Source organism: Rhinolophus ferrumequinum, chromosome 12 (assembly GCF_004115265.2).
Source record: "Rhinolophus ferrumequinum isolate MPI-CBG mRhiFer1 chromosome 12, mRhiFer1_v1.p, whole genome shotgun sequence".
NCBI classification, from domain to species: domain Eukaryota; kingdom Metazoa; phylum Chordata; class Mammalia; order Chiroptera; family Rhinolophidae; genus Rhinolophus; species Rhinolophus ferrumequinum.
Genome location: NC_046295.1, coordinates 51,860,583 through 51,888,407, shown reverse-complemented (window position 1 = coordinate 51,888,407; position 27,825 = coordinate 51,860,583). Strand labels below are relative to the sequence as shown.

Sequence of the window (27,825 nt, the reverse complement as noted above, 5' to 3'; positions counted from 1 at the left end):
CTCCTACTCATCTTTCTCATTTCTGAATTCATCTTTCTGATGTTCTGTTTTCATCTCTACGTGGAGATACCCAAATTGAAACTCTTAACTTTCTGCCTCCCAAACCTGATCATTCCCTCCTCATCTTTCTCAGTAAATGGCACCTTTTAGTAACTCCGTTCCTAAAGCCAAAAACGCAGCTCTTAACATCTTTCTTTCCATCCCCACAGCTGCGCCCATCAGCAAGTCACCTTCGTGCTCCCTCCAGATCTCATGTTCTCTGCTCCGCATCTGTACCACCACCACCGTGTCCAAACCATCACCAGTCCTTAGCTGTATTTACGCCGCAGCCTCGATCTGATCTCCCTGCTTGCACACCCACGCCCCACAATCCATTCTCTCTACACAGTAACCAGGAGTATCTTTTTAAAATATAGATGGTTACTTCACTGCTTAAACCCTCTAGTGACTGCCCTGGCATCTGGCACAATCCACATTCCTTACCATTGCCCTCCCGTTCCTGTGGCCTCCGCCGACTTCCCCAAGCCCATCCTGTCCCGCTCTTCTCCCTTTCCATCGCCCAGGCCCAGTGCACTTGCTTCTCTCCAGCTTTCTGAGCATCTGGCTCCTTTCAGTCATTCAGGCTTCAGCTTAAGTGTCCCGTTCTCAGAGAAGCCTTTCCTGACCACCTATCTGAAATAGGACCTTGTTTTTATTTCTCCTCACAGCAACCTCTTTATTTCCTTCACAGCCCAGGTCACAGTCTTTAGTTTTTCTGCTTGTTCACATGTTTTAAGTCTGTATCCAAAACTAGAATGTAAACTCATGAGAATAAGGACCTTGTCTACCTTTTTCCCCATTGCGTTCCTAGCACCTCACACAGAATCTACCACCTAGCCTATCTTTAATAATTTGTTGAATGAACACATACATCAAAATATTTTTATGAATGTAAAATTCTGGGTTCCTTGGTCTGATACTCAAGGCCCCAACAACCTTTTCTCCACTATCCCTGTATTTTAGAACATTCCTTAATCCTCTCATACTTGTTATCCTGGTTATTCATGCCCTCCCAGTTACCTCAAATACTCTCTGGTTATCTGTGTCTCTTAAGACCCAACTCCTTCTTGCCCCACCTTTTCCACCTACCCCTTCAAATCTTCTCTATAGGAATAAAAACTCAACCCACAAACTATACTGTTTTAATTTCAGACTCTTCCCAATCACTTCAGTCAGGAGTGATGACCAGCTGCCTGTTATTATATTAGCTGTGAACGTGTGGACTTCTCTGAGGACTTGACCTGCAATATGTACTTAGTGAATGCTTGTTGAAGGAACACATGGATACATGAACCAAATTACACGAGTGCTACATTGTCTTACAGTGTCACTCACTAACATTTTTCTTCTTCTTCTGCCCCAACAGGTCTTCTGTTCCCCAGAGCCACCTGCCAAGACCTCTACTCCAGAAGATTTCATCCGAATGACTAAGGGTATCACTATGGCAACAGCCAAGGCTGTTGCTGCTGGCAACTCCTGTCGCCAGGAGGATGTCATTGCCACAGCCAATCTGAGTCGTCGTGCTATCGCAGATATGCTTCGGGCTTGCAAGGTAGAAACCCTGAGGCAGCTTTAGGGCAGAGCATGGTAGGGGAGAAACTGCAGGGCCTGGGGGGACCTGGAGCTTTTTGGGATCCTAAAGCTAACGTATTACTCTGTGGCATAGGAAGCTGCCTACCACCCAGAAGTGGCCTCTGATGTGCGGCTTCGGGCCCTGCGCTACGGCCGGGAGTGCGCCACTGGCTACCTGGAATTGCTGGACCATGTGCTCCTGGTAAGGCAACAGTCGTCACTCCCCATACCGGCCTCCCTGAATACAGTTCTCTTCCCACACGCCTCAGCTCTAGCTCTCATGTGTTACTCAGCTCTCCTCCCCGCCAGCTAGTTCCCAGATCTGTTCTTGTTTCCGAGCCTCCCTTCCACTAGGGCCCCATCATTCTTGGCATTTTTGGTTCTCGCACTCACCTCTTCCTCTTCTTTTTCTTATCTCCTCTCTTCCCACCTGACCTCCTCCTTCTCTACCTCCGTCATCTCTTCTCATTTCATCATTCTCCTTGCTCCTTATCAGCCGGTGAGTGACACACAGCCCCACTGTCTTCACCATATGTGCGGTGTGATGCCTGCAGTGCCCTGGCCAGGCCGCCTGGTGGTGGAGGGCTGTGGTGTGAAGTAGTCTAGGAATGGAGTCAAGGGGCTCCCCTGATTTTTAGGTCAGGGTAGAAGCAAAGGTCTGATGCTCTCTGCTCCCTGCTCCCTTCTTCCCCAGACCCTGCAGAAGCCAAGCCCAGAATTGAAGCAGCAATTGACGGGACATTCAAAGCGTGTGGCTGGTTCAGTCACTGAGCTCATCCAGGCTGCTGAGGCCATGAAGGGTGAGGGGTGGCCAGGGCCAGGGAGGGAAGGGAAACCTTTGTCGTGGGGAAGACCCCTGCTTCCTGGTTGGACTGCTCTGAGCTGGCCTCTGCCCACAGTCCCCACAGGTGCCGGGGCCTGGTGGTAGTGACCAAGCTGTCCAGGGCTCCTGACCTCCTGCTCCAGCCTAGCCCCTTCCTTCCCCCCTTTGTCCTACCAGGAACAGAATGGGTAGACCCAGAGGACCCCACAGTCATCGCTGAGAATGAGCTCCTGGGAGCTGCAGCTGCCATTGAGGCTGCAGCCAAAAAGCTGGAGCAGTTGAAGCCCCGGGCCAAACCCAAGGTCAGTCCTGCTCCCTCCTTCTTTCCTACCCTCCTAATGGCAGAATCTTCCCCACCTTCCGCCCCCTCTTACTTTGCGTCTGTCTCTGCAGCCTTTGTCTCTTCATTGCAGGAGGCGGATGAGTCCTTGAACTTTGAGGAGCAGATACTGGAAGCTGCCAAGTCCATTGCAGCAGCCACCAGTGCGCTGGTAAAGGCTGCGTCCGCTGCCCAGAGGGAACTGGTGGCCCAAGGGAAGGTAAGCACTTGGATACCCAGAAGCGTGGGGACAGCAGCTTTGCTGTCCCCACCAGCATTGTAGCAGGAGGCTTTCACATACCCATGGAGCGCACAGGTCTGAGCAGATTCTCCTCCTTCCTCCACAGGTGGGCGCTATTCCTGCCAACGCACTGGACGACGGGCAGTGGTCCCAGGGCCTCATTTCTGCTGTGAGTGTACAACACCCACGAGGTCCTTCTGAGCTGGAGAGCCTTGAGAAGACTGGATGGGAGAGGGGATGGACCAGGGTAAGAGGCATATTTTAATCTTATCTCCTCTGTTTAGGCCCGGATGGTGGCTGCAGCCACCAACAATCTGTGTGAGGCAGCCAATGCAGCCGTACAAGGCCACGCCAGCCAGGAGAAGCTCATCTCATCAGCCAAGCAGGTGGCTGCCTCCACGGCCCAGCTCCTTGTGGCCTGCAAGGTCAAAGCTGACCAGGACTCTGAGGCAATGAAACGGCTTCAGGTGAGGAGCCCTCACCCATCCCATTGTACGTTGGGCTGTGCTGCTTTAACGTGTCACCTCCAAGACATGCTTTTCTGTAGGGGGACTCTCAGCTGGGCCCCTACCTGAGTCCACAAGCTCATGCTGCCTTCTCTCTGCCCAGGCTGCTGGCAATGCAGTAAAGCGAGCCTCGGATAACCTGGTGAAGGCGGCACAGAAGGCGGCAGCCTTTGAAGACCAGGAGAATGAGACAGTGGTGGTGAAGGAGAAGATGGTCGGGGGCATTGCCCAGGTGAGCTTTGCCCCAGCCCCTCCAAGGGACACCGTCAGCAGAGCAGTCACGTTGTCTCTGCGGGTCCCAACTACCCCTAATGCACATACTTGCCGAACTGAGTCTCTGATCTCCGTCCCTCAGATCATTGCTGCGCAGGAAGAAATGCTCCGGAAGGAACGAGAGCTGGAAGAGGCCCGGAAGAAGCTGGCCCAGATCCGACAGCAACAGTACAAGTTCCTGCCTTCAGAGCTTCGAGACGAGCACTAGGATAGCCGCTTCTATTTAACGCAGACCCAGCCCAGAGACTGTGCCTGCCACTGCCAAAGGCTTCTGGGCTGTCGGGCCCAACCTGCCCAACCCCAGCATTCCCCCAAGTGCCTGCCAAACCCCAGGCCTGGTCCTGCCCGGTCCCACTGCACAGCTCTGTCCCCTCCCAACTCCAAGTGCCTTCATGCCCTAGGGCCCCCTAAGTGCCTGCCCCTCCCCAGAGTATTAACGCTCCAAGAGTATTATTAACGCTGCTGTACCTCAATCTGAACCTGCCAGGGCCCGAGCCCTCTCCACCTTGCCAGCAGCTTCTCGCAAGTCTCCACAACCTCAACGCCACTCATCCTTTTTTGATACTGTCCTCCTCCTTGCAGCCCCAGCTACCTGTGGGGGCCATGGGGTTATAAGCCCCAAGTAGGTCATGCTCCAATAAAGGTCATGCTGCCTGCATCTCCGCCTGGCTTTATGAGGAGATGGGTGATTCCCCCAGGGCAGTGGGAGAGGGAATGGGATTGAGTCCTGTCACCACCTTGATCTGGCTCAGAAATGGAGTGAGGCCCCTTCTTCCTTGCACCCATATCCCTAAATTCATCACAGTAGGGAAGCTGTCCCTGAGAAATCCTACTGCTGCTGTCCCGTCTCACTGGCCAGTGCTGGTGCCTCACCAAGTGTCACTCTTCTGTTGCAGGGACAGCCTCTGCTACTGCTCTTTGTGGCTACCTCTTCATAACTGCTCAGAGTATGTGAACAAATCCACCCCCTGGCCAAATTCAAGTGTTCACAGCAGCTTTGCTAAAATAATAAGCCTATAAAATACAAGCATCTGAGCCTAAGGGAATTATGGCCACAGATTTCGTTGAGGTATTTAACAAGTAAAAAGTCCAACTGAGGCTGCCTCAGGTAGGTTCTACTGTTGACTGGGTTGGGGCACCTCTAGGCCCTCCAAGGCCTTCTCCTTCTGCCTAGAACAGCACTAGAAGACAAGGAGCTGAACAAGTGTGACCCAGGTATGAGACTGTCTAGTTAGGGCCAAAGCTCCCCTGGTGGCCGGGTGGGTGCTGGTAGCCCTGTTCCAGGGGCCCTGCTAATCCGGAGGTTCAGTGGAGGGGAGTGGTCAGGGACAAGGGAGGTGGAGTCTGTGCCTCCACTTCCTTCTGCATTCACCCCTTCTGCCCACACTGCATGGACTAGCTGGCAGTCCCTTAGGACTGCCACCATTTTCATGGCACAATTCTTGAACCAACCCTGTTACCCAGTATGTGATTCCCTTGCTTCTCCCTCAAGTATAACACAGACACCACCCATCTGCTGCTACTCTGGGCACCTTTCACCTCATGGAAGCTATGACATCTCTTTATGGGAGTAAGTTTAAAGTAGACGGAATTACTTTGTCCTCCCCAGGGCAGCCCATTAGGGAAGGTGCCAACTTCACACCAGCATTCCTGTCACCTGTGATTGATTCATTCAATATTTACTAAGCCATGCCTGTGCTAAGCACTGGAAAATAGAGATGTATTATCACCTCTGACGCAGAGGACTGGCAACTCCAGTACACACGCCGCTGTGGCCCTCTAACCCCAGATTCAATGTCCTAGCCTCCTGAGTTGAGGACCTTAGAGATCAAATCCCTTCTCCAACCTCCCCAACAACTGGTAGTTCACACTATTTGAACTCCAGCTATGAGCCTACTTCCCTGCCATGTCCCCAGGTCCCCTATCACGTACCTCTCACTAGTGATGCCTGGGGAGCCATCTGGAGAGAAACTCGAATACCCATTAGACCAGCAGTTCTCAAAATGTCCTCAGGCCCTTAGGAATTCCCAAGACCCTTTTTGGGTCCATAAGGTCAAGATTATGTTCATAATAAGACATTTTCCTTTTCTACACTGTCAACATTTGTCCTGACAGTGCAAAAACATTGGTGGGTAAAACTGCCTTAGCAGAAACCAAGGCAGTGGCCCAAACTGTACTAATAGTCTTTGTATGCTCACTGCCATGCACTAGCAATTTAAGAAATAAATGCTAACTTCACTTAAAACTGTCCTGATGAAGCAGTAAAACCTTACTAGTTTTATTAAATCTTACTCCTTGAGTAACAAGTATTTCTAATACTGTGATGAACTGAGAAGTAAGTGGGGAGCACGTCTGCTGCACGCCTAAGTGTTGGTGTCTTGAGAAAAGCACTTAGATAATTCTTTGAGTCCTGAGCTGAACTAGCTGCTTTTTTTCATGGAACACCACACTGACGAAAGCATGAGTGACAGATAAACCACGATTATCAGACCTGGATATCAGGTAGAACTTTACTCAAAAAGGAACAATGTGTGTCTGTCAAATCACAGAAAAACCTGGCAGTATTTGTTGCCAGTGATACAATTCGAGCTTTCAAGTGAAAATTAGAATTTTAGAAAACTTGTAACTGCCACCATAAGTTTCATAGCTTCCCAAAACGTAAAACTTAGACTTTTCTGTTGAAACCAATCATGATATTTAGGAACGTGATTTTTTTATAACGTATAATGAAATGTGTCAACATTCAGAAACTCTGCATAGCTCAGTCAATCAGTATTTTCCAAATAACTAGCGTATGATGTTACAAAATTATCCCTGCACAAAGGATCCAGCAAAAGTGCAATACAGACCAATGGATTTTAATGTAAAATAGTAAAAAAAAAAAAAAAGGGGGGTGGTTACTGATTCGGTTTCAGGTTCCACATTGCAACTAACCTTTAAGAAACTACCACTTGTCAAGTGTTGGTGTAGTATCAAGAGTAAATCCACAATTACCTGAGAAGGCTATAAATATCCCACTCTCTTTTCCAACTTAGTTTCTGTGTGAGACTAGATTTTCTTCATACACAGTTCTTCAAACCAACAGACAGAAAGCCAAGTAGAGTCTGAGGATCCAGCTGTCCTCTATTAAGCCAGATATTAAAGAGATTTGCAAAAATGTAAATAACAGCCATCCTTTCACTAATTTGAGGAGGTAAATATAGTCATTTTTCATTAAAAACATGTTTTTCGCATGGTTAACGTGTCAGGATTGATTTATTGTTATTTTTATGAATTAATAAACATTTAAAATTTTTCTGTTTCCACTTTAATGTGGTAAGTATCAATAGATACAAACCACTTCAACAAAAGCTTTTTGGATCTTCAAACTCTACTCTTAAGAGTACAAGGGGTCCATATGTGGAATCTAAAGAATAGAATAAATGAATGAACTAATCAGAAACCGTCTCAGATATAGAGCGAAAACTGAGGGTTGCTAGATGGGAGGGGGAGTGGGGATGAGGGAGAAGGTGAGGGGATTAGAAAGCACAGTCGGTAAGCATAAGAGTGCCACGGGGATACGAAAGTCATTTCGGGGAATATAATCAATAGTGTTGTAAAGATTTTGTACCCAAAGGACTCTTGTCTTATTACGGAGACCAGGGATGGTGTAGATGCCTGATCACTACACTGTACACCTGAAGCTGAAGCTGAATAAAATGTCAACTATAATTTTATAGATAGATAGTCACAAGAAGTGGAGTACAGCATAAGGAATAGAGAGTGGAAATGTAAGGGCTGTATGTGATGTCAGAGGGGTAGTAGACCTTGGGCAGGGGGTTCACTTTGTGAGGGGTATAAATGATAATTGTGTATTACATTGTTTTGTACACATGAAACTAATAAAAAGTACAGAGGGTTCTAAGACCAAAAAGAGAGCTGCTGCACTAGACCGTGATTTCCTATAGACCCACATAGTATCTTGGGTACGTAGAACCTAGCGCATAACAAAATTCAGGCAAATGTTTATTTTATCAAGTGCCAACTCTGCCTGAAGCTATGCTAAGCATTGGGGATTCCGAATTGAAAAAGACAGTCCCTGTCCTGGAGGACTCAGACCTGTCGAGGAAACAGGGACAAGAACAGTTACAAGAGGGACTGATGAGAATGACAGAACCTGCACCGAGAATACACACCTACGGATTAGGTGGCATTAGGTGGTGGGGTGGGAGGGGAAGTGGCCAGGACAGGCTTCAGAAGAGCCAGACCCTTGATCTGAGTAAGGCCACAGGAATTAGCAAAGGGAAGAGCACTGAGGGAGGGAACAGGATGCATAAAATATGGAAGCTTTGAGAAAAGCATGGCTATTTCCATTGCCTACAACAGCTCAGTATGAATGCAGCATGAAGTATACAAGTCTGCGTATTGGGGGTGAGGGTGGGAATGAAAGGACATGAGGCTAGAAAGGTAGGCTGGGGCCAAAACAGCCTTCTATACCATATTAAGAAGTGTGGATTTTTATCTTCAAAGGAGGGAGGGGGGTTTTGGAGGATTTTAGGATCCTATTTGCACCAACTTTTAAAAAGATTTTTGGTAGCAATGTAGAGGACTAACAATGAATGAGCTGGGGAACCAGGACCACAAGACCCATGCAGGAGGTAATAAAAGGAGTTGCCCAAGGCAACCCCAGAGATTTGGAAAAGGAACCTCGTTTGTAGAAAGTAGAACCAACAGGATTGTGGATGTGGGAAGTGAGGAACAGGGGGGCGCTTGATAACGCCCAGGGATCAAGCACTGGCTACGGATGATGGAGGTGTCTTGCATTAGCTTGGGGAACGCAAGGACATGGGTTGGAGTGAACACTACCAGCTAAGGCTTGTTCCACGTGTAGCAGCCGGCAGCAGAGCAGATCTGAATACATTTCCGGGCCCCCTCACCCGCCCTGGCCCCGGCCCCCCCCTCCCCGGCCCAAGGTTCCCACGGTTCGCACCCCCACCAGCAAAAGGCTGGTCTCCCACCCCTCTGTCCCTGGGGAGCGAGGCGACGCGTTCCCTCCAGGCTTCCTCCACCTCGTCTCCCCTTACCCCTCCTCCCAAGCGGTTCTCCACTTCCTCTCCCCCCACCCCACCCCGAGGAACAAAACGAAAACAGCCTGGCACGCTTGCCTCATACTCCCCCACCCTAGGACCCGGCTCTGGGGGCTGTTTCTTGCGGCCTGGGTTGGAGGGAGCATCCCTCGCTCGGCTCCCGAAGCGTGGCAGTTCAGTAGCTCTTCCCCTTGCCCCCTGCCTTCCCTGCCCCGGCCCGGCCCCGCCTCCCCACGGGGAAACAGCCCAAAAAAGGGCAGAAAAGAAATTTCGGCGTAAAGTTGGCCCACAAGGGAAGAGAGGAGGGTCCGCAGGGAGAAGGGGAGAAGGGAGGACGCGCGGGGCAACCAGGGGCGGGGGGAAAGCGGGGGCGGGGCGGAGTAGCCGGGGTGAGTGGAGTAGCGGTCGGGCTGCTAGAACCTGGAGTGGGGCGAGGAGGAGGCGGACAGGGATGCGTCTCGGGTGGAGGTGGGGGCGGGGAGCGCGCGTGTCCGTCGGGCTGTAGCCGCGTGGAAAGTATGCGGGACACGTGGGGGTGGGGCAGGCGGGGCGCGGAGCTCGGTTCCCAGCCGCCGGGCAACTGTAGAGGAGGGGCCCTGGCTCCAGGAGCAGGGGCTGGAAGGGGAAGCGAGGGTAGGAGAGGTCAGGCCCCACCATCTCGGGGGCAGCAAGCTCGGCTTTCTCCTCATTGCGCTCCGGGTTCCCCTCCTGCCTCGGTTTCCTTAAGTCCCTGGTGAGGCTCTACGTTATCACTGCCACGTCGGTAACGCAAACCCAGACTCTGGGACTCAGGGTAAACTGAGGCACCCGAACCGCGGAGGAGCCCCGCCTCCCAAAAGACATTTAATCCTGGGGGATTTACGAGAAACTTCTAAATTAAGGGCAGCGGCTGCTGCAGCTGAGGGGGGAGGGGGGGACACACCAGTGCCTGCGCCCAGGCAGCTGCTTTGAGCTCACACCCCGAAATAGCCCCATGGGCCCCTGCTGCAGCTGCCATTGGGCCAGGCTGTCACTCTGAGGGAGCGCGGAGCCCCCAGCCCAAGGATCCCCTCCCGTCCCCTCCCCAGTGTTTGGGTTTTTCCAAATGAATGTCCCAGCTACTTTTTCCCTTCCGACGGCTGGGAGAGAGGGGGGCGGTGGTAAGGGAGAGGCGGGACCCCGAGGGGGCGGTCCCGAGGGGGTGGGCGCAGGGGGCGACCGCGCCCCCCAACCGGGCTGTGCTTCTGCCCCTACAAGGTTTGGGCTGCGGTGGGGGAGGGTCCCGGCCCCCGGCTCCGCCCGGTCCCTCCCAGCCTTTTAAGCGTCCGCGCGGCGGGGACATCCCAGTGCCGCTGGGTCCTCCTGGCTTGCCACCCGTGCGCGCAGTCCTCGCAGCCAACCCTGTTCGCCCGGTCCACCCCGCCCGCCCGCCGGCCGGTCCCACACCGCAGCCATGGACGCCATCAAGAAGAAGATGCAGATGCTAAAACTGGACAAGGAGAATGCCATCGACCGCGCTGAGCAGGCCGAGGCCGACAAGAAGCAAGCTGAGGACCGTTGCAAGCAGGTGGGGGGGCCCAGGGCCCAGTGCAACGCCCTCCCTCGAACCGAGGGCGGGGTAGGCCCTGCCTTGTGCCTCCTAGCCTGAGGCTCACTGTCCAAAGCTCTCTCCCGTCCAGTGTGGGGTCTGGGCCTTCACCCCAGGGACCTAGCCAGAGCCACACTTCATCATACCCCCAAAGGCTGGGGAGCCCCATTCCCCCAATTTCCACTCCTGCCCTTGGGGAGTAATGATGGACCCTGCTCCTTGGGGCTGGAAACTTTTTCTACCCCCACCAGGTCCCTCCAACAACCCTGGATGCACTGTCCCTCCTCTGCTATCCCTCTTCCTCCCTGACAGCCTCTAAATATCTCTCAGTACCCCCTCCCACAAACCCCTGCCTCCTCCCTGGGCCTGGGCCTGGGCCTGGGCCTGGGCCTGGGCCGAGGGCCTGGCTGACTGAGGCTTCTCTCTCCCAGTTGGAGGAAGAACAGCAGGCCCTCCAGAAGAAGCTGAAGGGGACGGAGGATGAGGTGGAAAAGTATTCTGAGTCAGTGAAGGACGCCCAGGAGAAACTGGAGCTGGCCGAGAAGAAGGCCACTGATGTGAGTGTGGACCTGGGGAATGGTGGGAGTTACCACGCGGGGAAGGGCCCCAGACATGGGGATGAAGGGAGAAGGGGACCTACATATCCCCAGCACCAAGACAGAAATGATTTCCTCTCAGGAACCCAGGCCAGGGCGAGCTTGCACAAATAATCCGAGGCAGTGGGTAAATCAAAACCACCTACCACTTCCCCCAGAGGACGTAGTCTTGTAATTTGGCTCCAGCTCTTAGAATGTACAGTGATCAAGCAGTGAGTCATTGTGGGGGTGGGTGGTACAAGAATTTGCCATCTACCTCAATTAATCCTCCCGCTGAAAGTGGAGCGGAGACTCCAGCTACATTTGCAGGGTGTGGGTGTAGGTTCCTTGGTGAGGAAGGGGGAGAAGAATCCAAAAATGGGCTCTGACTTGAGTTACACCCCTGGGGGGCCATTAGAAATTCCCTGGCCTTGACCTCTGGCTCCAGTGGCCCTGCTGTGCACTGGGGCCCCAGCTCAGGTTCTATCGGCCCCTCATTTACCCTCATTAAGTTGTCAGCCTTCGAGAGCATGCCAGGCCACAGGGCAAAGGGACAGGGCCACAAATGCCAAGGCAGCCACTTTGGCAGGTCCTGCTTGCTCAGATTTCTCTGCCCGACCCACACCCTCTAACCAGACTTCTCCACCTTCTATCATTCCCAACCCCCACCATGAGGTAGAAGAAGGGCTGTATGACTTTGGACATGGTTACTAATACCATTTTTTGCCTCAGTTTCCCCATTTGCCTTTCACCCAGGATTACGTTTAAGATGAGCCTACCGTTGGGTAGATGGTGGGATTATCATAAGCATGGTCTAAACGTCTGAGATCAGAGATGACATTACTGTTTGTGTTGACCATTATCCATGTTCCCCAATTCCCTCCCCCCATTCCCAACCTGGGTTGGTTTCTCTGACCTCCAGCCTTTGGTTTTGGTTCTCCACCAGCCCTGGCACTTGGGAGGGAACTGACCTGCAGCTGCTAGCAAAGACAACCCTGGGCATCTGACACTCTATAAATAACCAAGGCCCAGTGCAGCTGGAGGCAGAACTGGAAACCCAAGGAGCTGGGTGGGGGCTGGAGGGGAGGAAGGTGGACAGGGACAGAGCTGGGGAAGCAGGGCAGCAGTGCCAGGCGTAGAAAGGAAACTGCCTAAATTTATTGTGTGACCTTGAATGCAGCACTTAACTTGCACAGTGCCTCCCTCAGTTTCTCCCTTCTCTCTTGCTTTCCATTTGTCTAGTGGGGACGGTAGTGTTCTGTGGCTAGAGAGCAACATCCATAACCGGGAAGAGCTTAAGAAGCAGAAAATGGCAAATGTCAGTCAGTCTTCTGATGAGGAACCCAAGACTTCCAGAGTTATTTGTCACTTCACTACTGTGAAGAGAGTTTTCCTTCTACAGAGTCTCATCTCTCTCTAGAGTAGGCGCCCTCAGTGACCCCAAGTAATTCTTCCCAACCCCCAGTGCTGTCCCCAGAATCCTTCCGCACTGAGTCATTTGGCCCAGTGCCCATGATGGGCTCTTGTCACTCTAGGTGGCCTTCAGCACCTGGAGGACAAGCTATAACTACTTTCTATATATGGTACTGTGTTTACCCTGCCCTACAGTACCACCCAGGACCTGCTTGCTACCCCCTCCCCCCAGTGCTGCCACCCGTCTCTTCCCTCTCACTCACTTCTTCCCTATGCTGGTCCTTTCTCCTCTCCAATCGTAAATCTCAGGATCTCTATGTCTTTGTCTCTAAAGAAGAGCCAGGGATAACCTAACATTTATGGAGTGTAGACTCCGCAGACAATGTGCTCAGGTGCTTTCTGTATATTATTTTATTATTTTCCCAAATCATCAGACTCGCTTGGGAGCTTTAAAATAAAAAAAGATTTTCAAGCTCCCGCCCTGGAGATTTCTGTTTAGTTTTATAAGCCTCCCAGGTGGTCTTGTCGAGTATTAGAAGTACCACGTACTGCATTGTCTCAGAACTGCCTACAAAGGAACTGCTATTGTCAACTAGGATTTAAAAAGGAGGAAACTGAGGCTTAGAGAGACTAAGTAAGTTGCCCAAGGTCACACAAGTGTTGAGTGGCTAAGCTGTGGCTCAAAGACAACAATCTGACTCAGAGCCAATGCTCATAATACCAAACTGTACTGCTTGTCTCATTTTCTTTTGTTGGGGCCTTTCTTGCTCTGCCCTTTCCTTTTTTCAAGGTGTCATTGTTTCCATGGACCTTCTCCAAAATCTTCATGGTCTTGCCTCTATATTTTAGGATTAGTGGCTCAGTATCTGTCAGTCACATTGCCCTTGCACCACCGCCAGTTGCCTCTCCACCTTGGCAGACAACCCCTTGCTACACCATGGCTGGCTAGCCTGATCCCCTCCCTGGGAATATGCCTAGCAACTGGTGACATCCCTGGAGCTTGACTTTGTGATTGGCTATTTTTAGCAGCAGTGAGGTCTGATTGGCCTGATTCTTCCCCATCCCCTTACCTGGCTCAGGCTCTGCTGTGGAGTCAGGGCTGCCTTAGACCTACCTGGTCCCAGCACTTGGAGTATTGTGAGAGGGTACCGAGGAACCTGTCTGCAGATAACTACTGGGAGACTAACTATGCATAGTGCCCGAATTGGCCCTGTAGCAGGGGAGTGATATTTTGGACTGGAGCATAGAGTCTGAGCAGAAGATAGATGGTTAGTGAGGGAGAAAAAATAGGTTGAAAATCTGGAAGCCAGGAAGCCTAGGGTTTTTTTTTTTTTGACAAGACTCTTAACTATCTTCTGGAGTCTCAATAATCCTCATCCAAAGTAGAGAAAGCCCTTTGACCTCTGACCTTTGACCCACAGGCCGAGGCAGATGTGGCCTCCCTGAACCGCCGCATTCAGCTGGTAGAGGAGGAGCTGGACCGGGCGCAGGAGCGCCTGGCTACAGCCCTGCAAAAGCTGGAGGAGGCTGAGAAGGCAGCTGATGAGAGTGAGAGGTGGGCAGGGGACCCCTCAGAGGGTGAGACAGGGATAGGGTGGGAAGACTGTCTCTGCTGGTCCTGATCTCACCCTTCTCTCTGCCTCTCAGAGGAATGAAGGTCATTGAAAACCGAGCCATGAAAGATGAGGAAAAGATGGAGCTGCAGGAAATGCAGCTGAAGGAGGCCAAGCACATCGCTGAGGATTCAGACCGCAAATACGAGGAGGTGACAGGCCAGCTCCACTTCCTTCTCACTCCCAAGCTCCAGACACCCCAAGTCATTCACCATGAATCGACTCCTTCTCTCTCCCCACTCCCCCCAGGTGGCCAGGAAGCTGGTGATCCTGGAAGGAGAGCTGGAACGCTCAGAAGAGAGAGCTGAAGTGGCTGAGAGGTACGGATACCCTGGGGTGGCGAGTGGAACTTGGCCTGAGCCTGTGGCTATGGGGCACTCTGCACCATAGGTGGGGAAGCAGCTTCTCAGACTTGGGGCCATAGGGACACATCCTGTCCTCTGACCCCTACCCGCTGCCCCTAGCCGAGCCAGGCAGCTGGAGGAGGAACTTCGAACCATGGACCAGGCCCTCAAGTCCCTGATAGCCTCAGAGGAGGAGGTAGTGACCTCTCTGGACCTTTCTGGGCCATGGCGCCTTCTCTCAGCTCACCGTCTCCTCCATCTCAGGCTGCTCTCTCTCACCTGCTGGGGGTAGGGAAGGGCCTGGGGCTCCCAAGCTCTGTCTGCTGTCACTCTCACAACTTTGCTCTTTTCTTCTCTCCTCCACCCCCCCCCCCACTGTGCCATCTCCACTGCCTCCCCGCACTGCGCCGTCACACACCCCACCCTGCCACACACCCCCTGCAGTAAATGTGGGGACCTAGAGGAGGAGCTGAAAATTGTTACCAACAACTTGAAATCCCTGGAAGCCCAAGCAGACAAGGTAGAGGGGGGTAGAAGGGCAGTAAGGATGGGGTCCTGCAGGAGAGGGAGGCGATGGGCCCAGACAAGGTGGGGCTGGGTGTTCGATGGAGATTAGATCATGAGTAGTCTGTGGGGTTCAGAGGAGAAATGAAGGATTTGTGGAGGCGATCTACTGATGGCATATATACGTCCCTAAAAGTATTCCACCAAAGAAGATAAATATGAAGAGGAGATCAAACTGCTGGAGGAGAAGCTAAAGGAGGTGAGAGTCCTTCCAGTCCCAACCGTCCCCTCAAGCCCCCCAGTCCTCGTCAGAGACTGCCTGTGATGGGCATTTGGGGGTGGGGATGGAAGAGGTCGACTTAAGTGAGTGTCTGGGAGGGCCTAAGTTTTTTGTGTGTCTACATCTTGCCTTTACTCCCAGGCTGAGACCCGAGCAGAGTTTGCCGAAAGGTCTGTGGCAAAATTGGAGAAAACCATTGATGACCTGGAAGGTAAAAGGGATATCCCCTGTACCCCCAAACCTTTTTAAGTAGGTCTGCACTCTCCATGAGTGTCAGTCTGTCCCTTATCTTCGCATCCCATGATATTTGTCACCAATAAATTAGGGTTGGACCGCCTAGGACACCACAAACTCCAGTGGTCGGTGCCTATCAGCCAGAACTTCAGTGCTTCTCAAATTTTAGCATGCATGAGACTCTCCCAGAGAGGTTTTAAAATACAGATTCCTGGGTCCTACTGCAAAATGATTGCTGACTTTGGGCTGGAGAATTTCTATATCTGACAAAAAAAAAGCTGATGTTGCTGGTCCTCAGACCACACTTTGAGTAGCACGATTTAGACAATTCTGATTCCAAGTGCAACACAACAGAGCTATGTCACAGAGCCTTCTTTATGAAATAGAGAGCTATTCAATTTAATGTCTAGGTTTGGAAAACAACGTTAATGGAAAACACTATTTTAAGTTAGATTTGGTGAAAAGAAACATCCAGGTATTTGCTAGTCTGTGGTTATTTCTCACTATCATCAACGTTGTGCCTAAAACTGTCTCTCCTTTTTATTCTACAATAATCTTTTACTTTCATAATTCCAATTTCTCTTGTTTCCAGCCTTCTTGGGCAACCCTCAATTTGATCTCCAACTTCACAGGACTTTAGACATTTCTGGCTTGAATATTCTCCTGAAACAAGCACTCCTCCATATCCAAAGCACTGTGCCCCCAGATCCCCAGGGGAGTCAGGAGCTCCTGGGACAAGAACCAATTTAGGGTGCAGAGAAGGACAAAAGAGATGGCTACAGAGAAGGGAGGAGGGAGCCCTGACAGCTGTCCGGCCTCTTCTCTGGCCTGTCTCTTTCACTTCATCTTTGTCCACCTCTTTCTGATTCTTGTTCTCTCTTTCCATTACCCTCACTCCTTCCTTTCCTCTTTCCCTCTATTCCCTCTCCCCACACTCCCACCCATCCCTGGATGCCCTCCCCCCCAGATGAAGTCTATGCACAGAAGATGAAGTACAAGGCGATCAGCGAGGAGCTGGACAACGCACTCAATGACATCACCTCTCTCTGAGCCTCTCACCAGTTTTCCCCCGTCTGCCCCTTCTCTCCTCTTCCTTCCATTCTCTCTATGAGGAGGGGGGCAGGCAGGAGGAGCAAAAATTGCCAACATTGCACAGCCAGGCTGGGCGCAGCCTAGGAGAACCTCTGTCACATGAGCTGCCCACCCTGGCACTTGCTTCTTCCTTCTATCCAACGATTGGCCCCTCGACCCACCGGCCTCTACCTCTTTAGGCTGCTTAATAAACTCAACTTGGTCTTCATGCTGTTTTCCTGCCCTCTAGAGAGCACTTCCTTCACCCCCTATCCCTAGTTCACTGCTGAGACCTTGGCTCTTACAGACACCCCCAATCTTGTGACATCCCCCCACTGAGCTCACACACAAAACTCTGTGGCCCACACTGAAACCCCCTCTACACGAGCACTCCCAGTCTGTCACTTTCTGTCACTGCTGCATGTGGGCATGTATGACCCCTTCAGTCACCATGAGCCCTGTGGTGCCTCTACAGACCCAGACCTGTCACTGACCTCGGAGCACTCAGCTGGGGTTCCGGGATCTCAAGGAATGACTGGAAGGGAGATGAGGTGGTCAGGTGCAGGGGAGGGTCGGAAGGTTGGGAAAGGCCTTGAGATGAAGTTTGGAAAAACACTGGATGTCAACAACATGGGGCTTTCACTGCAGGTCTGTTTTCTGCCTCAAGTCTGTCTGTCTGGCCTTCCCTTCCCTGGCTCTGTCTTTGTCTTTCCTTCTGTTTCCAACTCTTAAACCTTCTAAAGAAGGAGGGTAAATTAGTTTATGACTCGAGCCTTCCTGTCCTACCTCCATGACCCCGAAGCCTTGAAGGAGGCACCCATGTCTGCCTGGTCAGTCCATCCATTTGCCCCTCCCATGGGGTCCTCAGCTCCCTGAATGCTTGTGTCTTCGTGTGCCTCCAACCCACTCCACATCTATTTGTCACATCCCTTGTCCATGCCTTGTCATGTCTCTTCCCTCGTGTCTTCCCTTCCTCTCCTCATGTGTTGCTTCTTCTCACAGAGACCTTGGCCAGTGCCAAGGAAGAGAATGTGGAGATTCACCAGACGCTCGACCAGACTCTGCTGGAACTCAACAACCTGTGAGGGCTGGCCCTGCCTCCAGCCAGGCTATAGTTGCCGCCCAACCCAATAAAACTGATATTCCTGGCATCACAGGGCCCTTTAAGCCTTTCTTTGGTGTGGGCAATGATGGTGGTAATTTTCCAAAGTGGAGAAGGCTGAGAGGATGCCTGAGGGGAACAATGGAATTGGAAGGACCTGAGTGAGCAAGGTCTGGGTCCATGTTCTGTGACAAGACTTCCTTTTCTATGGGAGCCCAGGGGTGGGGGCTCTGGGCTCATTGAGAAAGGGTTGTGAACAGGTTGTGTGAAGCAGAGAGGCCCAGTAGGACTGTGGGGACGTCCTTGGCCTTACAGGGCAAAGGAGCTGCTGTCAGAGGCTCTGCCCCATTCCAGTACGTGGCTGAGCCAGATAACACAGTTTGATGGCAAGACTGCAAAGCTACACAGATTTTACTTGAGCAGGGTGAAAGCCCAAAATTTTCAATGTGATTTTAAGCCTGGAGGCTGAGCCTGCCCTACCCCTAGACACATGCACTGCTCTCTCCACACACACACACAGTCATTCCAACAATATCAGTCATTTCTGCCCCCTTCCTGAGAGCAGAATAATGCCCCCAAACCAAAGATGTCCATACCCTAACCCTGTGAAATGTGACTTTACGTGGGAAAGGGACCTTGTGATTAAGCTAAGGATTTTGAGACGAGGAGATTATTCCAGGTTATCTGGATAGGCCCGGGGTAATCACAAGGGTCCTTATAAAAGGCAGTTGCAGGAGATGTGACCATGGAAACAAGAGGTTGGAGTGATATGAGGAAGGGACCACAAGCCAAGGAATGTATGGCTTCTAGAAACTGAAAAAGGCAAGGAAACATTCTCCCCTCAGTGTCCAGAAGGAACCGGCCCTGCTGACACCTTGACTTGCCCCATAAGATTCATTTTGGACTTCTTACCTCCAGAACTCTAAGAGAATAAATTTGCATTACCATTAAGTTTGAGATCATTTGTTATGGCAGCAGTAGGAAATGAATACACCATCTTGATTTGGGGAACAAAGATACCTTCCACATATTAGAAACATTTATTATTTTTTAAAAAATCTTGGCAATTAAAAAGTGGCGTAATGGGCAGGATGAAACAAAGTCTCCAGCTCCCCCTCAGATTCCTTTGGCTGACTTCTTTCTGTACATTCTCCCAGTTCCAGGCCTCTAGGCAGCAGTCTCGGTGACTTCTGCTGGGTGGTAGCTAACACTCCCATTGGTCCCACTTGGGTGTCTACATAACAGGGAAGCCTAATCAAAAAACTGGCCCAGGATGAGCTCATTTGTGTGCAATTTACATGAAGCTGCTCTGGATTCCACATAGGAGCTGGGAGCTGTACCTGAGGGAGAGGGTCAGTATAAACATACCTTTTCTGCCTTCTCATTTGCACAAAGAAAGCGATGCTGGTGACAGCAAAGAGGATTCCAAAAATCAGGGCCAGGATGTCACCTAGAGGGAGAGGAGAGGCTGCCTCAGAGTAAAAAGGAGTCTGTGGGGTTTCCTCAGGGCCTACTTCTGTGTATCCCCTCCCCCCACTGCTCCCACCTCAGAATTCAGAAGAGGCTAGTAAAGGCATGGCAGTGATACACAAGGAGGAGTAAGAGAAACACCTTTTTCCTCCCTGAAAAGGAAGTAAAAGAAGTTGTTGGGGAAGAAGAATGCTAGGAGATGTCTGAGGCTTCATTCTGACCAACTCTTACCCTGGGGACAATAGGGGAACTTCCACCTTGATCTGACACTACCCTATTGGGATTGGAAGTCTATTCTATGGAAAAGTAGAGGCAGCAGAGGTGGTCCTGACTAGCCCCCGGGGCTGAACAGTGCCAAGGGGTGACCCCGGCTTCAGGAGCCAGAGGAAGAACACAAACTCACCAGCAGCAAGGCAGGAATTCAGGTGGACTGAAGAGAAAAAGGAGACATTAGGGCCGGGGGCTATGACTACCAGTGACAGACAAATGAGGACATATGGGAGGATGAGGGACCTGTGGTCGGGGGGTGGGGGGACATGGTAAAATGGGATACCAGACAAAGCTGCACCTGGCTTAATGGTCTGCTCCACTCCAATAGGGAAGGAGGCTTCAATGATTCGCCCATTCAAAGGCTGCATGGCTCGAAAGTTCAGCTGTAGCCGAGAGTCCTCAGGTCCCCACAGTGAGCTATAGAGGGTGTGGAGCTAGGGAGGTAATTAGGGGGGTCGGGACTAGGAAACAAAAGGGTCACAGGCCCACTCACAGCCAGCACCTCAGGCTTCACCTTCAATGTCCTTATGTCCCACACAGCCCTTTCATTACTCCTCCTTTCTCACCTCATCCTGTACCCTTTACCCCATGTCCCCTAGGTCAACACCATGCTCCAGCCCCACCTGCTTAGCACTCAGCCTCACTGTCTGGTTGAACACAGTCCAGATGACCCCCTGGGCACAGGGGGGTGTGGTCAGAGACCCCTCATATCGGAAGTAGCGGCTGAGGTCGGAGGGCAGCAGTGCAGATACATCCAGTCCTGGCACCCAAATCTCTGAGTCTGTGGAGAGGACCAGTGCTGGAATCTCACCTACGTAGATCATGCCCCTCCAAAGCTTTGGAGTATAAGGATACAGTTTCATATCCCAGAAACCAAGTTGATTCAACTCCCTGAGAACACTTCTTCACTAAGTGTCTCCCTTCCCATAACTCAGCATAAGACACAACTCAGAAGAAAGTAAAGGGCTTCGGAGCCTCACAGAGTGAGAGAATTGCTGCTTAGGTCCTCCCTCTGAGTTTTCACTCTTACTTTGCCTACTATAATAAAATGCTGGACCACAAATTTAAGCTCAGTGTGAATCAAAAGGGAAAATAAGCTGAATAACTTGTAAATAAATATAAATAGGTTTTTATAACTATAAAAAACAGACAAAAACTCAAAAATCACAGTTCCTTCTAGATTAGCAAAACTTAAGATCCAGCAGGGTAAGGGAGGTTTAAAATGACCCAGAGTGACTGAGAAGGAAAAGATTTCCAATGTAAGTATTTACAAATTTAAAATGTTTGATGTTTATAAGGAGAATAGACAGTTCTCAGAAAAATTTTAGCTCTTCAATTCCGGAAGTTCCAAACACTAGATTTTTTGGTCTTATTTGGTTTTTTGTCTTATTTTTGTTTGGTTTTTAACCATAAAGGCTGTGGGCAGCAGTTGGCCTTTGCCTGTTTGCCTCTATTCAGCTTCATGGTTATTATCAAGATCATCGTGGGCCAGTTCACACATCAACCCTCTCCCTGCATGAGGGACCCCAACTCCATACCTTCCACAGCGATCTCTTCCAAATGCGACAGCAACTGCTCATAGGCGCTGTTTTCTTCTGGACCTTCCTAGGAGACGATAATGCAAGACAGGTATACATGTATCTAGGGCCATGGCTGGAGACCTGAAGGTGAGGTGGGGTTCCCACAGCCCTTCCTCATTCCTTAGCTCTGAGCATGCTGGGAACACACAAAATCTTATGTATTATTACTCAAAGTCGACTTACTCTTACTGTGCAAACTAACCTAAGAAGCTTGGTGGGCTAGTTTTCAGTGGCAGATTGGAGGAGGAGGAGGAAGGTGGACACTTTACTAGGGTACAAGGCCCTCCTGACCTGGGCCCTACTCACTCAATGCTATCTTTACACTTCACATACACTCCGTGCTTTACCCCCGAAAACTGTAATAACCTTTGTATTCGTGTTACCTCTGCATTCACCTTAATAATTCATATGTTGATTTTTGGAGCAAGAATATGTGATTTCCAAGGCACTTCTCTGAACTTTGTGTTCTAAGGCTAGTAGTATTAAGGAGTAAGGGCAAGAGTGAAGGTAGCAGGTGTCTCACCATCCCTCCATTTTACTGGCCTCCTCTAATCACTGTGTTTGTAGCCTTGATCATTACAGGTCCAAAGAGGTCACTAGATGTTTCTCTAGACTTTCTTGCATTTCACAAAGGGGAAATTGTGGGTTATAGGAGCAGCAGAGAAATTACTCTTCCTGATGTCCATTTTATTGCATCTGCCGTTCCCTGAATGAGCCATATTCTTTGAGTCTTTGCACATACCATTTGCTCCGCACAGAATATCCCCTTTTATTTCCCATTAGTGAAAGCTTTAAGTTTCACTTCCTCTGAGAAGCCTTCCATGACCACCTCTTTTACTCTGTGTCATTTGTATGTGTCTACCCTGTCAGCTTCCCTCACTGGCTGTGGACTCCTTAGAGACAAGGACCCACGGTTTCTGAATCCTTTTTGTAATCCAGCGGCTGTTGAATGAATAAACTAACGAGAGAATGAGGATGATAGCCAGGTGCCTGGGTGAGTGCTGGGATGGGGCCTCTGAGGGCAAGATATACTGAGCCCAGACGCACGGGGAAGCAGGGAGTGGAGGGCTGTCGAGGCTGGTACCTGCAGAAAGGCAGCCAACACGGCCAGGCCCCCTGGGCGCCCCAAGGCGTCGTCAACTTTGGCAAATGCAGTACTAAGGTGAACCACGTGGATCTGGAGAGGACAGGCAGGTAGGCGTGGGCAAGATCCCCTGCCCGCGCCCCATTTCTGGGGATCTTGCCCACGATTCATTTCGTCCCTCCGCCGACAACTGAGCGCTCACCTCGGCAGGGTAATGTTGGCCACCAACCGTGTGCTCCGAGCCCGGGCGACCAGCAGCCCCCCAGTGCAAATGCAACTGCAGCGCCCGGTACTCCCGCCCAGGACCCAGGGCCATCTCCATTCCCGGAGGCAGAGTCAGCTGCACTGCGTGGGGAGCGCAGGTGAATCAGACGCTGCCCCGCCCCTGAGAGCCAGCCTAACCTCCAAGCACCGCCCAGGCCGTCCCTCTTCCCTAGGCCCTGTCCCATTCCCAGATAGCCTCCGCCCCTCCCTGAGGTTCCGGGACTGCCTCACCCGTGTGGCCGTTGTTGCGCAGGTGCAGTTTGGGGCGTGACGGGAGCTCAAAGCCAAAGAGTTGCAGGGGTCGCAGGGCGGGGAAGAATACGGTGTGCTCTGGGCGGATATCTACCGGGGACTGGAAGCGGCCAGCGCAGGCTGGGGACATCTGGGGCCAGGGTGGGCCTCCTGTGGTGGAAGAGTATGGACAGGAAGTTTGGTGATAAGATCAGGAACTTTGAGGGACGAGCGGTAGAAAAAGTGTGGGGTGGAGTCAGAAGACATTGGAGCGGGAAGTAGAAATCAGGGATGTGGACAGAGACAGGTAGCGGGCGTTTTGGGGGCCTGGCAGATGTGGATGCAGTGGGTGGGACGCCCAGGACCTGAGTTCAGGGATGGTTGTGGGGCAGGTCAGAGCTGGGTGTCCAAAATAGGTCTGTGCAGGTGGTGGGTGTCTCACCTCCATAGCGCCAATGACTGTGGTCACCCCCTGCATAAAAGAGAAGGATAAGGAGGCTGATTTTTGAGCCCAGCCCCTCGCTGGGGCCAGATCCATGTGGGCCCCCCTCACTAACAGCGCTGCGCAAACGCAGGTGCCTTACAGGGAGGGGCACAGCAGGTAATAAATGCCTAAAGTGGGCCATGTGTAAAGCACAATAGAGTGCAGCCAAATTTGACACCACAGCATGGTGAGCCACACAAAGATCCTACTGGCCCTGCAGATACCAGTTGCAACCACTGTCTTAGTAAAGTGGGTGGGGGTCTCAGTCTCAAAGCCCAAATCAGTAGACCATCCTTTCTCCCCCACTCATCCCTCTTCCCTTTCTGGCCTCCAACTCTTTTCCCAAAGTTCGTAGCTTGGGAGTCATGATACCGGGTCCCCCTACCTGCTGTTTCCTTCTTCCTGTGCCTCAGTTTCCTCACCTGTGTACTGAAGATGAGGTCATCTCTACAAGCCCTTCCGGCTCTTCCTCTGGTACCCCCATCTTTTCTCTTGTCTCATACTCTTCTCTCTGTGTTTTCTCTTTCCACATTCCTCATGTCTATCTCCTCTCCAACCTTCTCCTTTCTTCTTTCCCATCTCTTCCTACTCACTTCTCTCCATCTGTGTCCCATTTTTCTCTCCCCATCTGTCCCCCTTCTAGCTCTGAAAGAGGTGAAGGATCTAGTGGCATGGGAGCCCCTGGGGTTGGGAAAGGCTACTGTCAGAGTACAGGCTCCTCTACTTCCCTGAATAATCCTTGCCTGGGATGGGGTTTAATGAGGAGAGGCACAAACCTCCTGGAGCCTAGATTTTGAGGGCTGATGATGACTTACCTTTGTTGTTCCTGTGATTATTCTGGGGGACTTCAGTGTCCCTGGGAGTCTCAACAGTAGGTAGATCCTCTAATTTCAGAGAGTCGTCTTCTGCTGATTCTGTCTTCATTCCAGGTGGGTCCTCCTCTCCAGGTGGATCCTCTTCACTGGACAGGTCCTCCTTGCCCAGTGGATCATCTTCCCCAGACAAATCTCCTCCCATGGAGGGAGTCCTCTGCATCCTGGGTAGACTCTGGGGTTGGGTAGGTACCAGGAGCAGCAGTAACAGCAGCAGTTGCACAGTAGGTCCCGAGGCAGGGGTTGGGATCAACAGAGGGAGCCAGGGACTGGGGCACAGGAGAGCCATGTGGCTGACTGTAGGATGTCCCGGGTCGGTGTGTACAGGCTGTACAGTGTGTACGGGCTGTACGTGCATTGGAAACAGGAGCTGGGTGGGGGAGGAACAAGCCTGGAGGGGAGCAGCCTGACTCAGAGTGCCCTTTTCTAGAAATGAAGCCAAAGTTCCTCAGGTCTTTCTGGCGCTGTGCCCCCTCCTTGATACCAAAGGCTAGATTGGGGGTGGAGTGAATGCAGGTATGTGTGCAGGCACAAGGTTATTGGGGTCATGGGCTCAGCTTGGAACCCAAGGCACCACATGGCAGCACAGGCTTTCCCTGGCACCACCCGGTTGCCTGCCAGCCAGCCTGAGCTAACCCTGGCCTGCTTCCCAGCCCCAGGCAGGGACAGAAAAAGACAGGGAGCTGGGGCCCCCACATCCTCTGGCTGAGAGGGGAGTAGCACATGTGTATTCCCTGCCCAGCTAGGAAGCAGGTAAAGGGGTAGGGCAAGCTGCTACAGAAGCCTGTGGGTGAGGGGGTGGATGAATGGGTAGTAGGAGGTGAATTTGAGTATGAATGGAAAACAGTATATGTATGAGAAGGATTCTGATGGGTTTAAACTACATTTATTTTTCATCATATTAAACCTCTGCTCAAAAACCTTCATTGGCTTCCCATTGCCTACCAAAGAATCTTCCATGTGCCTATCTTCTCCTGCTAGCTGACTTCTATGCCCCTTCAAAATCTTACCCAAGAGAACTTTCCATCTTATTTCTTACTGCTCTTCATACTAAGGCCAGATTAAACTATTCATTTTCCCCCCCAAACCTTTGACCACCTTTGTCATCTAGTTCTTGCTCCCAGGAATGCCAATCACCCTTATAGTCAACAAATATTTATTTAGCATTTACTATATGTCAGGCACTGGGCTAAAAGTGCAGGAATGAATGACAGCCCTTGTCCTGAGGAGCTCACTGTTTAGGGAGTGAGGGCAAACACTATCATAAGATTTAGCAGCAAGAGATGAATTCTGCCTCAGAAGGTAATACAGAAGTAAGCAAATTTGCTCAGGGTTGTGAAGAAGCAGCAGTTTAATTGGTAAAAACAATGGAAAGAATGGTATTCTGGGCAAAGGGGAGGCATCAAATATTTTGAACAGGAGAATGACAGAATCCAATTCTCATATTAGGACTGGGAGGTGGAGGGCTGTGTATAGAGCATGGATTGTAGGGGGAGAGTGGGTGAAAGGAGACGAAGAGTATGAGGACCCCAAGAATGGGCTTGGGGTTCCCACTCTCTGCCTGTTCATTTAACAAACATTTATTGAGCCTCCTCCAATCCTCCAGGTTCTGTTCTAGGCTCTAGGGGGATGCAGCACTGGACTGGAGAACAGCCTCCACTGTTCTGTAACTCACATTCTAAGAAGGTCCCTATGGCTTCAACAAACCAGCAAAGAGAGTAAGGCCATCTCAGGAGGTTCATACCTGGAACTGATGTTCAGTAGGTACACACCTGTATGGTTATATAGATTAATTAAATATATTGAAATATTTCTAATTTTGTTGGTAACTAGCCCCTTCCTCCAGGGTGCTTCTGGGACCTCTCCTGACAGCCTCATGATCTCTTATCTAAAGAGATAATGGCCGGCACAGGAGGGATCCCAAGACCCACCCAGATGCCTCAACCAGCTTCCACTCTGATAGTGCACCCACTACCATGTTAGTTTTACTAAAATATATATATATTTATATAGTTTTACTATCTCCCCTATCTAAAACCCTTCTATTACTCAAGACTTCCAGGAAGTCTTTCTTGACTAATTGCACCACCGGAAGAGATTTCTGGTGCCTCAGCCACCACAGTGCTTTTGCTGCCCTTGTTAATAACTTTGTCCACCATCTAATTCATATTAGGATGATTTATGACATTTTATCTGCTCTAATAGCTTTGAGTTCCATAAGGGCAGAGTTCAATATTTTGATTGATTGAGTCACTCTTTTATTCAACAACCATTATTGAGTATTTTCTCTGCAGATCACCTTGCCTGGGTTTGAGAAAAACCAAATTGATTAAGATGACGACCCTGCCCCCAGGGAGCTCACTGTCAATGACCAGTGTGTGTGTCAAACCACAACTGTTGCAGGAACATGACATCATGTTTGTATGGCATCCCAAATTATCTGCCTCGTCAGAGTGACTGCCATACTGTACACCAAAACTCGTATGGCTGAACAACAGCTGTCTCCAAGCAGTCACTTTACGAGGTAATTAGCCTACAGTCTAAGGTGCCATTTCTGGAGCCAAATTAAGAGCCGTTCATGCATGGCAATCTGATGCAGTGTGTACTCTGGATGGTCAGCTCATTGTCTTGGGCAGCTGTGTGGTCAGCACCCTGGCTGGACCCTGACACATGAAAGGTCCATAGTAATATCTAAATTGGATGGACCTGGACAAGATGGAATGTGGTAACTTCTAGTTGAGGTGGAAGACTTCATGGGGAGCGCAGGGGACAGAAGCACCATAGTAACTGGAGTCTGTATGTCAGGACATCTTTTTCCAACACCAGTCCCAGCTTTATTTCATTTCCCTCTTTCCAAATGTTCTGACTGTTTCTTTTTCCCTAGTAGGTCTCTGTCAGGACCCCTTTGTACACATCTCTACGGCACTCTGTATGTCCACACATCTCCCCGCCCTCTCTGATGCTTCTCTCAGTATGTCAGAGTCCAGATCTCTGTCTAGGTACAGATCTCTCTTTGTTACAGCTTTCTAATTTTCCAAATGCTGTTCTGTATGGTGCTCTTGAGCTCTCTGTCTCTGTGTGTGACTATATCTCTGGTCTGGGTGGGGAATATGGACTCTGACCCTGCATCACACCTTTGCAGCTGGGAGTCTGCCAAACCCCCAAACAGGTTTGAGCTCCCAGAGTCTTTCTTGTTCCCTGAGCTTCTGGGACAGGGTGTACTCAGAAGTGACTGACTTGGGCACCCTCCCCACCTGGTACACAGTCTTAAGGTCAAGTGTTTGGTCATTAGTGTCTGTTTTTATCCCAGGGTTGCAGGGCAGAAAGAACAAAACAAAACAAAACCTCTACTCCCCAGCCATGGATTGGAAGCAAAGACAGAGCAAAGCCCTTCTGGGGCCTTGAGGCTGACCTGTAGTTCTGGCCCACCTCACCATCTGTATTAGTTTCCTAGGACTACTGTGACAAGTTACCACAAATTGGGTGGCTTAGAACAACAGATTTTTTTCTCTCACAGTTCTGGAGGCTACAAATCTGAAATCAGGGGTTGGCAGGGCCCTACTTCTTTGGAAGCTTCTAGGGTTTCTTCTACTGTGTTTCCCCGAAAATAAGACCTAGCCGGACCATCAGCTCTAAGCATCCTTTGGAGCAAAAATTAACATAAGACCCGGTTTTATTATACTATAAGACTCGGTCTTATATTATGTAATATAAGACCGAGTCTTATGTTAATTTTTGCTCCAAAAGATGCATTAGAACTGATGGTCCGGCTAGGTCTTATTTTTGGGGAAACAGGGTAGCTTCTTGTGGCTCCAGGCATTCCTTGGCTTGTGGCTGCATCACTCCAATCTCTGCCTCCAACTTCACATGGCCTTCTCCTGTCATCCCTGTCTCTCCACTGGGTGTCTCCTTTAGGAATAGTCGTCATTGGATTTAGGGCCCAGAATGATTTCTTCTCAAGATCTTTAGCTTAATTACATCTGCAAAGACCCTTTATCCAAATAAGTTCACATTTACTGGTTCTAGAG

The 27,825-nt window shown here is 50.7% G+C and overlaps 3 protein-coding genes across 8 annotated transcripts in view; 2 read left to right on the top strand and 1 right to left on the bottom strand.

Moving 5' to 3' along the window:
- The window catches only part of TLN1 (talin 1), a 31,700-nt gene extending 27,269 nt beyond the window's left edge, over positions 1-4,431 (top strand). For all 3 annotated transcript variants that reach the window (XM_033121966.1, XM_033121964.1, XM_033121965.1), the window contains 9 exons: positions 1,406-1,591; positions 1,706-1,813; positions 2,306-2,411; positions 2,612-2,736; positions 2,848-2,973; positions 3,101-3,163; positions 3,279-3,461; positions 3,604-3,732; positions 3,856-4,431. In XM_033121966.1, coding sequence (XP_032977857.1) covers positions 1,406-1,591; positions 1,706-1,813; positions 2,306-2,411; positions 2,612-2,736; positions 2,848-2,973; positions 3,101-3,163; positions 3,279-3,461; positions 3,604-3,732; positions 3,856-3,981 — 1,152 coding nt within the window. In that variant the 3' untranslated portion in view covers positions 3,982-4,431. The remainder of the gene's footprint in view (positions 1-1,405; positions 1,592-1,705; positions 1,814-2,305; positions 2,412-2,611; positions 2,737-2,847; positions 2,974-3,100; positions 3,164-3,278; positions 3,462-3,603; positions 3,733-3,855) is intronic.
- Positions 4,432-10,037: 5,606 nt separating this feature from the next.
- On the top strand, positions 10,038-17,593 carry TPM2 (tropomyosin 2). 4 transcript variants are annotated; one of them, XM_033123445.1, is made up of 9 exons: positions 10,038-10,385; positions 10,838-10,963; positions 13,816-13,949; positions 14,042-14,159; positions 14,257-14,327; positions 14,472-14,547; positions 15,052-15,114; positions 15,277-15,346; positions 17,443-17,593. In XM_033123445.1, exons 1-9 carry the CDS (start codon positions 10,272-10,274, stop codon positions 17,523-17,525), a joined length of 855 nt encoding a protein of 284 aa, XP_032979336.1. In that variant the 5' UTR covers positions 10,038-10,271; the 3' UTR covers positions 17,526-17,593. The 4 variants fall into 4 exon arrangements, with proteins under 4 accessions (XP_032979336.1, XP_032979335.1, XP_032979338.1 ...); XM_033123444.1 differs by lacking the exon at positions 17,443-17,593 and adding an exon at positions 16,337-16,676; XM_033123447.1 differs by lacking the exon at positions 14,472-14,547 and adding an exon at positions 14,796-14,871 and having other exon boundaries at positions 10,096-10,385; positions 17,443-17,591.
- Positions 17,594-18,559: 966 nt separating this feature from the next.
- CA9 (carbonic anhydrase 9) lies at positions 18,560-24,172 on the bottom strand. The gene is made up of 11 exons (XM_033123442.1): positions 23,741-24,172; positions 22,884-22,913; positions 22,442-22,612; positions 22,149-22,291; positions 21,947-22,039; positions 20,821-20,887; positions 19,906-20,063; positions 19,581-19,716; positions 19,416-19,442; positions 18,911-18,992; positions 18,560-18,776 (listed from the first exon to the last, which is right to left on the bottom strand). The coding sequence occupies exons 1-11, from the start codon at positions 24,153-24,155 to the stop codon at positions 18,710-18,712; spliced, it is 1,389 nt and encodes a 462-aa protein (XP_032979333.1). The 5' UTR covers positions 24,156-24,172; the 3' UTR covers positions 18,560-18,709.
- Positions 24,173-27,825: the final 3,653 nt, after the last annotated feature.

Coding starts and splice junctions, on each gene's coding strand:
- TPM2 (XM_033123445.1), top strand. CDS start 10,272: ATGGACGCCATCAAGAAGAAGATGCAGATGCTAAAACTGGACAAGGAG. Junction 10,386..10,837: donor CTGAGGACCGTTGCAAGCAG/GTGGGGGGGCCC, acceptor TCTCTCTCCCAG/TTGGAGGAAGAACAGCAGGC. Junction 14,548..15,051: donor TGATAGCCTCAGAGGAGGAG/GTAGTGACCTCT, acceptor CGTCCCTAAAAG/TATTCCACCAAAGAAGATAA.
- CA9 (XM_033123442.1), bottom strand. CDS start 24,155: ATGCACGTACAGCCCGTACACACTGTACAGCCTGTACACACCGACCCG. Junction 22,613..22,883: donor CAGTCATTGGCGCTATGGAG/GTGAGACACCCA, acceptor CTTCCACCACAG/GAGGCCCACCCTGGCCCCAG. Junction 18,777..18,910: donor CAAATGAGAAGGCAGAAAAG/GTATGTTTATAC, acceptor CCTGTTATGTAG/ACACCCAAGTGGGACCAATG.